General features: G+C 37.6%; 2 protein-coding genes across 2 annotated transcripts in view; one reads left to right on the forward strand and one right to left on the reverse strand.

The window, feature by feature from the left end:
* LOC118768466 overlaps positions 1-8,754 on the forward strand; it is a 9,463-nt gene extending 709 nt beyond the window's left edge. The window contains exon 2 of the mRNA XM_036515038.1: positions 3,322-8,754. Coding sequence (XP_036370931.1) covers positions 3,329-8,734 — 5,406 coding nt within the window. The 5' untranslated portion in view covers positions 3,322-3,328 and the 3' untranslated portion in view covers positions 8,735-8,754. The remainder of the gene's footprint in view (positions 1-3,321) is intronic.
* The window catches only part of LOC115226500 (zinc finger protein 729-like), a 66,710-nt gene extending 54,361 nt beyond the window's left edge, over positions 1-12,349 (reverse strand). Inside the window, exon 1 of the mRNA XM_036515169.1 lies at positions 10,466-12,349. Within this exon, the coding sequence (XP_036371062.1) occupies positions 10,466-11,788 (1,323 nt within the window). The 5' untranslated portion in view covers positions 11,789-12,349. The remainder of the gene's footprint in view (positions 1-10,465) is intronic.
* Positions 12,350-12,656: the final 307 nt, after the last annotated feature.

Below are 12,656 nucleotides of genomic sequence, written 5' to 3' on the forward strand. Positions count from 1 at the left end.
AAAAGAACTTCCCTCGTCATACAATCGCTTTCTCTTAGTCTCTTTTGCTCTCATTACTTCAAAAGTTCCCGCAAGCCCATATGTTAAAAAAAAAAATTTTTTTGTACGGAAATCGACGGAAAGGTCTACTAGAGACGAAAGATTGCCCAAATGGTTTCAATACAGTTTTAGCGGAAAGATTTGGAAGAATTAGAAGAAAGTTCGGTACTACTTTAAATACAGAGGTACCGACGCATCTACCCAACTCTAACCCTAAAAAACATCGTGGTATTACTAGCGAACAGTGGTCCCGGTGCGCGCACAAGCGTACTCGCGAATCCGCGCTAGCTAGTCATGACTAGTCGATCCTAAAACAACACCCTAGCAAAGTAAATAAAACACTAAATAAATAATTTTTTTTTATACAAAGTAAATAACACAAAACACAAAGTAAGAAGGATCGACTACTCATGACTAGCTAGTGCGGATGCGCGAGTACGCGCACCGGGACCACTGTTCGCTAGTAGTACCAAACATCGTTACGTCGATGCATCGTAACCTCGATACTACTAGCGAACAGTGGTCCCGGTGCGCGCACTCGCGCTAGCTAGTCGTAAGTAGTCGATCCTACGACTTTTTAACCCTAACCCTAACCTTAGTTTATAAAAATAATTCATTTACTTAGTTTAAAAAAATTATTTACTTTGTTCGAAAAATATTATTTAATTTTCTTTGATATGTATTCAGCCTTGAAATACAAACATACTCGCAAGTCGTTGTAGGATCGAGTGCGCGCACCGGGACCATTGTTCGCTAGTAGTACTCGGGACGTTAAACTTACAAATTACAATTTTGTTTTCAATTTTGTTTACAATAATGTTTTCTTTTGACACATTCTACCAGTATACGAAGTTTCAAATTGTTTAGTTAACTAGAAAATTCCGTCCATCAAAAGGAAAAGATCCTAAATTTTTTTTCGTGTAAATAAAAGTCTATGTTATCTTATGAATTCGCCAGCAAAATCTTAGGATCTAGTTTTTTCATTCGCAAAATCTTCAAGTACTTATTTAAGAGTGGTCCCGGTGCGCGCACCCGCGCTAGCTAGTCGATCCTTTGTGTTTTTGTGTTTTATTTACTTTGTTTTAAAAAAATTATTTATTTTGTGTTTTATTGACTTTGCTAGGTGGTCATTGTAGGATCGACTAGTCTCTTTTGCCGAACCGCTAAGTTACGGGGACGTAAACACACCAGCATCGGTTGTCAAGCGATGTGGGGGGGGGGGTCAAACGCAGATACACAAACATATACACACACATACATATATATATACATACATACATATATACAACGGGCTTCTTTCAGTTTCCGCCTACCAAATCCACTCACAAGGCTTTGGTCGGCCCGAGGCTATAGCAGAAGACACTTGCCCAAGGTGCCACGCAGTGGGACTGAACCCGGAACCTTGAGGTTGGTAAACAAGCTACTTACCACACAGTCACTCCTACGTTCACTATCGTGTACTTAATCTCTTGAGGTGCGCACACTCGCCGTTCCATGCATTATCTTAGCTATTTTAGACCACGTTCAGATCATGAGACTAGCAATAGACAAATGACATGCGAATATTTTACATGCATAACACCAAGTTTTGAGTTGTACAATATGCAACCTATTATTTTTTTTAAGATTTATTGAGCAGAATAACTCGTGCATATCATATTAGGATAAATAGCTTCACCTTGTTCGTTTTCATAAACCGGTAGACGTAAATGTACGACGCTATGTTATTGTAACGGTGAACGTAAATAGACGCGAGCTCGTTGGCACTTGTGTGTTTGTATGACCTCATCTTTATATATAAAAGTAAGGTTGTGTGTCTGTCTACTCCGATTTAGATTCCTAACTACTCCCACATTTTGCGGTGCAGTTTAACCAAAACCGGGTATCTTATAGTCGTGATTCATATCGAGCCCTTCTGGGTATTAGCGCGCGTCTACGATGAGTCTACGATTTTAAAAATAATTTACCATAATTTTTTTCCATTTTAATGCATATTTTTTTAAAGTGAAGTAACTCTCTAAAAATGTCTACGATGAGTCAACGATTTAAAAAAAAAAATTACCATCATATTTTTTCCATTTTTAATGCATTTTTTGCTATAACTCTCTAAAAATGCTTTATACTTATTTCCCTTACAAACCCGAGTAACGCTGGGCGATACTGCTAGTTAGATAAAAAAAAAAAACCCGGAGCAGTGTCTCGAATGCTTCGGTAATACCGGCGTCAAGGGGTTAATGAAGTTTGAATATTATTGTAGAGGTGTGTTTAACCCTTTCGATACCAAACTGGCTGAAACTGGCTCTGGCTCTGTAGTACAAATGTCTTGTTTTCATAAGTTTTGAATTAAAATCTTCCTCAAAACCTTAGTCACAATTTATGTTCTTAACAATATTTTACTAAATTCTTTGTTATATTTAAAACTAATTGAAAGAAACATCTCAACAGAAATATGGTAACAAAAGGGTTAAGAAGAAAAATAATCAGCAGAAGACATGAGAGAAAGAGACCTCAATGTGGTCACTCTATATGCTAGAAATGATAGCCTAAATTTCCTTCAATCCACACCCTCTCAACTGCTTCTAATGTCCATCTGCCCAAATGTAGAAGTGTTTTTAACCCTTTCAATACCAACCCGGTTGAAACCACCTCTGGCTCTGTAGTACAAATATCTTGTTTTCATAAGTTTTGAATTAAAAATCTTCCACCAAACCTTAGTCACAATTTATGTTCCTAACTCTAGCTTAATGATAACTAAGTTATTTTACTAAATTCTTTGTTATATTTAAAGTAATTGGAAGAAACACAGAGCATCTCAAAATAAATACAGTAACGAAAGGGTTAAATGTTAATTTGACAACCTGATGTGCCGGTGGCACGTAAAAAGCACCATCCGTTCGTGGCCGTTTGCCAGCCTCGCCTGGCCCCGTGCCGGTGGCACGTAAAAAGCACCATCCATCCGTTTGCTAGCGCCGTCTGGCACCTGTGCGGGTGGCACGTAAAAAGCACCCACTACACTCACGGAGTGGTTGGCGTTAGGAAGGGCATCCAGCTGTAGAAACATTGCCAGATCAGACTGGGCCTGATGCAGCCTTCTGGCTTCACAGACCCCAGTTGGACCGTCCAACCCATGCTAGCATGGAAAGCGGATGCTAAATGATGATGATGATGATGATGCTGACAGAAATGCATGTATTTTGGTTGTGTGTTTAAAACAATGAAGTGAACATCTTTAAAATTTAAAATTTTCACAGAGCTGTACGTTTTCTTTGTATTTCATTATAGATTCACTATGGAAGGCAATACAGGAAATACTTCAAGAATACTTAAGCCTCAGAAAACAAGTTTTTGTGATGAAGGAGGAGTCTACAATCAAAAGTGCAGATATTGGAGAGATGATATTTTAGAGACGGAAACCTCACAGAACCAATCTTCGTATCAGCCAACAACGAAACAAGACAGACATAAAGAAGACTGTGAAAAGTGTAAAACAATTGGAAGACGAGTTGTTTTGGACAAATGCATGCATTATACAAGATTCAATGCGTATGAAGACAAAATTAACATGTTGGTGAATTCTCGGGAAAAAATCTGTGCCATTTTAAAAAGTGTAGGGTTGGATAAAAGCAATTTTCTAAAAGATTTTACACAGAGAATTGAAATTTTGCAGAAAAACGTTAAGAAATGTGATTACAGTCAAGATTTTATTATCTTTGGACAACTTGAATGTTTTCTGGAACAATATGTAAAGAAAAATGTTTTGCAACACAAACACAGAAGCATTGAGGCGCCAAAAATAACTGACAAATTCCGACCTCTTTGTCCAGTTGTGACCAGAGAAGCAATGTTCACTGAATCTGATGAAGGCTTCAGCAACATTATATCCAATATTGTCGTTATACAGGGTGGAGTTGTGACATATTCCCGTCATTATATGACAGTGTGTTGTGTGAAAATGAACGGTAACAGAAATGAAGTCCACTGCCCATCTTCTGTCACCGATTTTACCAGAATCGGTAAAGACACTGTACTGGCCACCCTTCCATTTAGGAAAATTATTCTAATTATCAGCCCCTCAAGTCTTAAAATTCAAACGCTTCAATTAGGCTTTTACAGGGTTTCGTACTTAGAACATTCTACAGTTATAGGTGTAGAAATGTTCGGTAAGACTGTAAATTTTATTGATTGGGAAGATAGTAAAATCACAAAGCAATTCCTCGTCAAAGAGGCACCATCAGCTATTGTTGTAGGTCCACAGAATAAGCTGTTGCTATCATTTTCAAATACCAACATAGTTGCTTGTTATAACCTAGATGGCCAGCAGATATTTGAAGTGTGTACCCATTCTCTGGAACTTCCAACCAACATAACTGCATACCAAAACCATTTTTATGTCCTCCAGGGACATATTATTTATAAGCTTTCAGGCACTGGTGGTATGTCAAAGAAAGAAATTGGCGTGAAAGGTCGGAATATCTCTGTTGACTCGAGTACAATTTTCTTGGTTGATTATTTTGGTATTCCTCATGCTGTAAGAACTACTGAAGACTTTTGGCCCAGGTTGTCTTACTCCAACCAGCTACATACTCCCACTTTCTACAACCAGATTTATGTTGAGGATTATTATGATATTACAAATATTCTACCTATGTCAACATCTTCTATGTTAATAATCTCCAGGAATAAGAAAGCCATATTATTCACTGACATTGGAGGAAAAATTCGCCAGAATTATTCATCTTTTCCCTTCTTTCCTTCTGTCTTTTGTAGATTGAACTCAAAAACATTTTTGATTTTTTACTCTGAAATTAAAGCACTTCAGTATGTCACATGTCCTGAACTAACCAAAATCCCTTTAATTAAGGTCCACGCTGAATACATTAAAATATGTCATATTGTATCCAATAAGTGTTTAGCTGTGACCACCACTGAAAACAAAGTGGAAGTACATATCATGTTGATTAAGGAGGACCAAGTTGACATTATGGAAAGAATTTCTCTGGGTCATGAAAATGTCACCATTGCTGCAACTCCTATTAATTTTGTGGTCGTAGATGGAAAGAAAAATAAACTGGTGTTTTATTCCACATGTGGTGAAGAACTTTTTGAAAAATCCCTTCCATGCTACGGCTACCCTCATCACATCTACTCTGACAATGTTTATTACTATGTTGTGTTCAAGAGAGAGTCTGTTGTAATATGTTACAATATATTTGGTGAAATTAAATGGCAGTGGAAACTACCCCTAACTGCCCCCTCTCACATTGCTGTCTCCCAAGGAACAGTTTATGCAGTGGACCTTGCACTCAATAGGGTCCTGCTTTTCAAATGTCATGACGGGTCCAGCTGTAGTTTACGCATCAAAAATCCTTATATCAGAAATCTAAATATACAGCTCAAAGAAAAGGAAGAGAAACTTCTCATTGCCAAAATATGTCATCTCCCAAACGGACAGTTGGTGGTGTCCGACATAAATAATGATTGCTTGTTTTACATTTCTAAAGAAGGAGACATTGTGTCTAGATTATCTCTGCCATCCGCAGCTACAGATATATGCCAATGGGACTGTAATCAAATAGGTATCACATTGCCCCTGGAGAGACAATTAAGGGTTATTGAAAACTTATCAAAGGCAGTTAGAACTGTATCATTTACCCACCCTTATGTACGAGTATGTAAGCTGGGTAACGGTCAAATGGTTTCTTATTGCGATAAACCATCTCATTTAGATATTTTAAACATTAAAAATTATAATCAAGTCGAAATCATTCATAGAATTAATATCCCTTTTGTAGTGAAATCATTATCAATAGACAAGGAAACACTAAAGCTATTGATTGTTACTAGGAAAAAAGTATTTCAGTACAACGGTAGTGGTGGTAGTGGCAGTAACAGTAAGATGGTCCCTAGTGTTTTACTGTCGCATATGAAACCCTCCCTCGATATCTTTGGTGGATGTATTGATAAATTGTTTGTTTATCTAATTGACAACAGCCGTATGTTTGCTATGACTGATCATAACCTGGTGGTGAGAGATCACATTACTAATAAACTGGTAAACATGTACGCCGACCTGGTTGATGTATTTTCCAGAAACATCTGTGTCGGTGAAATGTTGTCTTCGACTTTATATCTCGAGGATCTGACAGTTTCTGAAGAAGCTAGACATATTGATGTTGTCCCTCCAGGTCTTCGAAACAGGGAACCGATGAGAATTGACAATTCAATCATTACTGAAAATAACCTGATTGCAGTATATGACAGTAATAATAAAAACATTATGATATTCACATTTGACGGTCAACTTCTGGATTCTGTCAAACTGAATGTCAGCTACTTAATCGATATGTGTCAATGGCAGTCAAACACATTGGCTATTATGACTGGTGGTTCTGATGACGATGTTGATGATGATGACAACGATGATGATAGTGGTGACGATAATGACAATGATGATGATAGTGGTGAAGATGATGACAATGATGGTGAAGATGATGACAACGATGATGATGCTGTTGAACACCAACTGTTGACATTAAAAGTGGAATTTCCACTGTCATTTGTAAATTACCAGACAAGCAGTAAATACTGCTGCATTGCTTCTTTGTCAAACAACCAACTGGTGTGTAGTAAATGGCGAGACGAATGTAATTTGTATGTTGTCGATATTGACGAAATACATTTGACGGTCAATGAAAATAAACAAATAGACATACCTGAGATATTAACGAGATACAGTCATGGGGGTAGTAATTATATTAACGAGATCTATAATGTTGTAATTAATGCTAATGATGCCATCATTGTCCATAATAAAAGATTCATCATTTTCTTCAACAGTGATGGTCAGTATTTACATTCAGTTAGAACCTACCGAGATTATTTTGGGTTTTATAACGTGACACTCGATGACGGTTTTTTGTTCATTCATGGTTGGTGGGAAAGATATTTTAGTGACTACAGTGAATATAAAAACATTGTGTGTTTGACCCAGAATGGGGAATACAACAGAATATTTTTGAATAAAAGAATTTATAAAGATAAGGTAGATTTCTCCTGTATAAACTGTAAAGGGCCGAGGTTTATTGGAAGCTACAGGTATAATGATAGTAACAAATTGTATGTTGAAGGTTTGTTTAAGGCTAATCGGGAAAGGTTCGACGTCTGTCGTTTACAGACAGACAATTGCCCTGTTCAAGTAAAAGATCTTGATATCTCCGATGATGGACAAATAGTTGTATGTGAAAAAGCCAATAATGGAAATGTTAAAATATTTGATAGAAATAGGCAATTGCTATGTCACAGAGATATTGGAAGTTTAGTGGGTGGTGTGTGTTTTACAGGAGAAAGAGACATAATTATCACAGTTCCTGACAGACAAGAAATATTTCAACTGAAGCAACAAGATTTGGTGAATCATAAAGTTTGGGAAAGTCAAGTACCTTATGGTGTAATATGGAGAAAAGTGGGGAATATTTACTGGTGTGTACATATTAACTTGAGTGAATGTCATTGGTTAAAGATCGATGGAGACCAATTGGAGGTTCTAGAATCTATATCATTATCAAAGCTTGATTCTGGTCTTCGTTTCCCTTCTATTTCATCTCAGACGAACAACGAAATGTACAGTAGTGAATTAATTAAATTGAAATACAGGGGAGAAGATGGAGAAGAAAGAGGTAGATCAGGTGAAATAGATGGTAAAGGTAGATTTATGGTTAGATGTGGTAATTACATAGCGGAGAGTATGTCAGGGTTTGATGAAATATCTGTGAGGAAACTGCCATATAGAACAGCAATGGTCCCGCTTTCCATTCCTTCATTCGAGGAACCTGTTGATTATGATATTGAGGATGCCAAGGACTACAACAGTAAACTAATTAAGTTAGATGAGAAGGTGAGTGTGTTTATGTTTAGAAACACTGTCACGGTAATCACCGCAACAGGTGATATACTGCAACATAAACAACTACCACAACCTCAACCACCACTAGACATATGTTGGTGGACAGATGAATGTTTCATAGTTGCCTTTGGTGAACAGCTGATGTTCTTTGAAAGGGATCTCTGTCGTTTAAAAACCATCAATACTAAGAAATACTACAACAGGATTTATAAACACAGCGACAATCAACTTGTGTGTGGTGGTCATGAGATTGGAGACAGAACTAAAGAGGGAAGATGCTGTTACAACTACTATGTAGATATAGTTGATATTGATGGTGGGACATGTAAATATAATTGTGGGGTGTGTTCTGGAGTGGATGTGCTGAAGAAAGAGCGAGGGGTATTGGTGTGTGATATAGCAGTGACGTCTGGTGGGGATATTGTTATTGTGAAATGGAAGGATTGGCAGAGGTGGAGTGGTGGTCACTATTTAATCTGTTGGTACCGGGATCAGTTGTTGGTCAGGAGTATAAAACTACAGCCAGGTTTTGATAGGGATTATATATACAGACCATGTCTAAACATACATGGCGAATATGTTTATATAACAGACATATATAACAATATTTACCAGATACCTGGAGATATTCCACACGAAACGGCTGAAAGTATAAAACAATATTTATTCCTTGATGGTCAAGATAATGAAGTCTTCACAGTTCTTGGGTTTGGTATTTCAGACAATTCCTTCTTCATTTTTGGAATTATTCCAGGACGTCAGTCCTTTGCTTTCTTCCATTATGACAAATAAATATGTTTCATAAATATTAACAGTTTGTTATTGTTATTATTACTGTTACAAAATTTGGTTTACTCACAAAACAGTAGCGACCTGGCAGAAATGTTAGCACGCTGGGCGAAATGCTTAGCAGTATTTCGTCTGTCACTATGTTCTGAGTTCAAATTCCGCCGAGGTCGACTTTGCTTTTCATCCATTCGGGGTCGATTAAATAAGTACCAGTTTTTGTTTGTCCCCTCTGTGTTTAGACCCTTGTGGGTAGTAAAGAAATAGGTATTTCGACTGCCGCTACATTCTGAGTTGAAATTCCGCCGAGGTCGACTTGGCTTTCCATCCTTTAGGGGTCGAGTAAATAAGTACCAGTTACGCACTGGGGTTGATACAATCGACTTAATCCATTTGTCTGTCCTTGTTTGTCCCCTCTGTGTTTAGCCCCTTGTGGGTAGTAAAGAAATAGGTATTTCGACTGCCGCTACGTTCTGAGTTCAAATTCCGCCGAGGTCAACTTTGCCTTTCATTCTTTCGAGGTCGATTAAATAAGTACCAATTACGCACTGGGGTCGGTATAATTGACTTAATCCGTTTGTCTGTCCTTGTTTAGCCCGTTGTGGGTAGTAAAGAAATAGGTATTTCGTCTGCTGCTACGTTCTGAGGTCAACTTTGCCTATCATCCCAACATAATTTGATACATCCAGAAACGTTTTTAATTATATCAAGATTTCACAACAGAATGGCTTTTCCCCCTGTATGTTTTTTGCTGTGCCTTTTTAACTTAGCATTACAGGCAAAAGAAACCCCCACACATTTCACAGTGGAAGGGTCTTTCCCCAGTATGCACTCTTTTATGAATGACCAGAATAGAATTATTACTGAACGAGAGCAAGTAGAGACTCGGACATTGCTTAGAAAATATTTTTCATTTTTAATCTCGACATTAGTACGCACTGGAGATTTTGACCTTTAAATTTTGGGGAAAAAATGCAGATTATATGTTATTTGTCGTTTCGTTCTAATGGGTGATAGACAACTCAAATGAAGGCATTGTTATCGTTTTACGTGTTTATTTGCTTTACATGTTACACGAACTGTCCGACATTTAGCGTAGTAATACTTATATACTTTAGACACAGGTCGTACTGTTTACTAATAAAATAGTGCCAAAAGTGGGGATGTATTCTACACACGTATACCTACATATACACATAGATATGAATGTGTAACATTATATTCAAGGATTTACGAAATACACAGTGTAGTGGACAATTTTACCCTTGCATAAATCACACCAGAGACATGAATTAAATGTCCCAAGATACATCCAGAAACATTTTTAATTATATCAAGATTTCACAAAAGAATGGCTTTTTTCCTCTGTATGTTTTTTGCTGTGCCTTTTTAACAGGCAAAAGAAACCCCACACATTTGACAGTGGAAGGGTCTTTCTCCCATATGAATCATTTTGTGATCAACAAGCCAAGAATTAACAGAGAATGATTTTCCACAGATTTCACATTGCCAGACAGCTTAGAAAATATTTTTCATTTTTAATCTCGTATATAGTACGCACTGGGGATTTTGACCTTTAAATTTTGGGGTAAAAATGCAGATTATATTCGAGGATTTACGGTATATGAAATACACAGTGTAGTGGACAATTTTACCCTTGCATAAATCACACCTGAGACATGAATTAAATGTCCCAAGAAACATCCAGAAACATTTTTAATTATATCAAGATTTCACAGAATGGATTTTTTCCCCTGTATGTTTTTTGCTGTGCCTTTTTAACTTAGCCTTACAGGCAAAAGAAACCCCACACATTTCACAGTGGAAGGGTCTTTCCCCAGTATGTTCTCTTTTATGAATGACCAGAATAGAATTATTACTGAATGATTTTCCACATATTTCACAGTGGCAGGGTTTCTCTCCTGTGTGAACCCTTTTATGTCTGGTTAAATCACTTTTATTCACAAACGACTTCTCACATATGTCACAATGATGAGCTTTCTCGTCAGCGTGTATTTTTTTGTGTGTCAATAACGCACTGTTATTTGTAAAAGTTTTCCCACATATCTCGCAGTGGAACGGCCTTTCTCCTGTATGAATCGTTTTGTGATCAACAAGCCGAGAATTACAAAAGAATGATTTTCCGCAGGTTTCACATTGATAAGGCTTTTCTCCCGTGTGTACTCTTATGTGTTTCGTTAATTCGCTGTTAACTGCGAAATGCTTCCCACACGTTTCACAGCGGAAAGGTTTTTCCCCGGTGTGGGTCGTTTCGTGATACGCAAGACGCGAACGAACAGAGAAGAACTTACCACAGATTTCACAACGATAGGGTTTCTCCCCAGTGTGGACCCTGTTGTGACAGACAAGATGTGAAATCTGAACGAAGGATTTTCCGCAAATTCCACAGCGATACGGCTTTTCCGCAGTATGTGTCCGTTTGTGATTTATAAGACTAGAATTAACCGAGAAGGATTTTCCACAAATTTCACAGTGGTAAGGTTTCTCCTGAGTGTGGATTTTTTGGTGCCTTGCCAAGATACCGTTAGTTGAAAAATATTTACCACAGGCGTTGCAATGGTAGGGTTTTTCCCCAGTGTGAGTACGTACGTGAGTAACCAGACTCGATTTCTGACTAAAATATTTTCCGCATATTTCACACTGAAACGGCTTTTCCCCAGAGTGTATTCTCTTGTGACTTGTTAAGTAACTATTATCGGAAAATGATTTTCCGCATATTTCACAGTGGTAAGGTTTATTTCCACTGTGGATACGCATATGTATAACAAGATGGCTATTCTGGCTGAATGATTTTCCACACTGTTCACAACGAAACGGTTTTTCTCCCGTGTGTACCCTTTTGTGTTGCGTTAAGTTACTGGATTTGCCAAATAATTTCCCACAAATTTCACAGCGAAATTTTGTGTCCAATGAATTTTGTTCAGTAGATACTTCACTGCCTAAAATCTTATCATTACTATAATTCTGCGTTACTTTATCCAAATTGGTCAAAACAGTCGAGTCGGGAATATCCAAGGGTTTAACGTCTTCCATATTCATATCAGATGTAATTTTCTTGCAACCCGTGCCAGCGCGGAAAGCGGACGTTAAACGATGATGATTGTGAATCTCTTGGGTAAACTAAGCAATATGTATATAGTTTCTAATTAATCCTATAATACTCGTAGCTGACTGCAACGGCTGTAGAAATGATTGTGGTTTTAGATTTGCAAGTCAGCTACAAAAGGATTACCATCAAAGATATTCACTCCTTATTTAGCCATTAGAATCCATATTCTTGTAACTAATTCAAGATGCAACGAAAGTTGGAAACAAAATGAAATATTTAATCATCACGATGATGAAGCTGGCTCTTTGTTATCAGTAAACATTAATGTTTACCTTACAACGAGCCAATTACCAAGGGTTTAACGTCTTCCATATTCATACCAGATGTAATTTTCTAGGATATTGTGATGCCCTCGGGTAAACTAAGCAATATGTATATAATTTTACGGCGAGCTGGCAGAAACGTTAGCCCGCCGGGCGAAATGCGTAGCCGTATTTCGTCTGCCGTTACGTTCTGAGTTCAAATTCCGCCGAGGTCGACTTTGCCTTTCATCCTTTCGGGGTCGATATAATCGATTTAATCCGTTTGTCTGTCCTTGTTTGTCCCCTCTGTGTTTAGCCCCTTGTGGGTAGTAAAGAAACAAATTTGTATACAATTTTTACTTACCCCCACAATACACGTAGCTGAGTGTATCCTTGTAGCAGATATACAATAGTAGACAAAACTACTTTTTCTTTTTATATCTATGTTATGAAATATGGTTATGATCGAATAGGTACTGTACAGTTTTAAAAAAATATATCGAGTCCGTCTAGACCAGTGGTTTTCAACCAGGGTTCCGCCAGTACAGTCCAGGGG

This window comes from Octopus sinensis, linkage group LG30 (genome assembly GCF_006345805.1).
Source record: "Octopus sinensis linkage group LG30, ASM634580v1, whole genome shotgun sequence".
Taxonomy (NCBI): domain Eukaryota; kingdom Metazoa; phylum Mollusca; class Cephalopoda; order Octopoda; family Octopodidae; genus Octopus; species Octopus sinensis.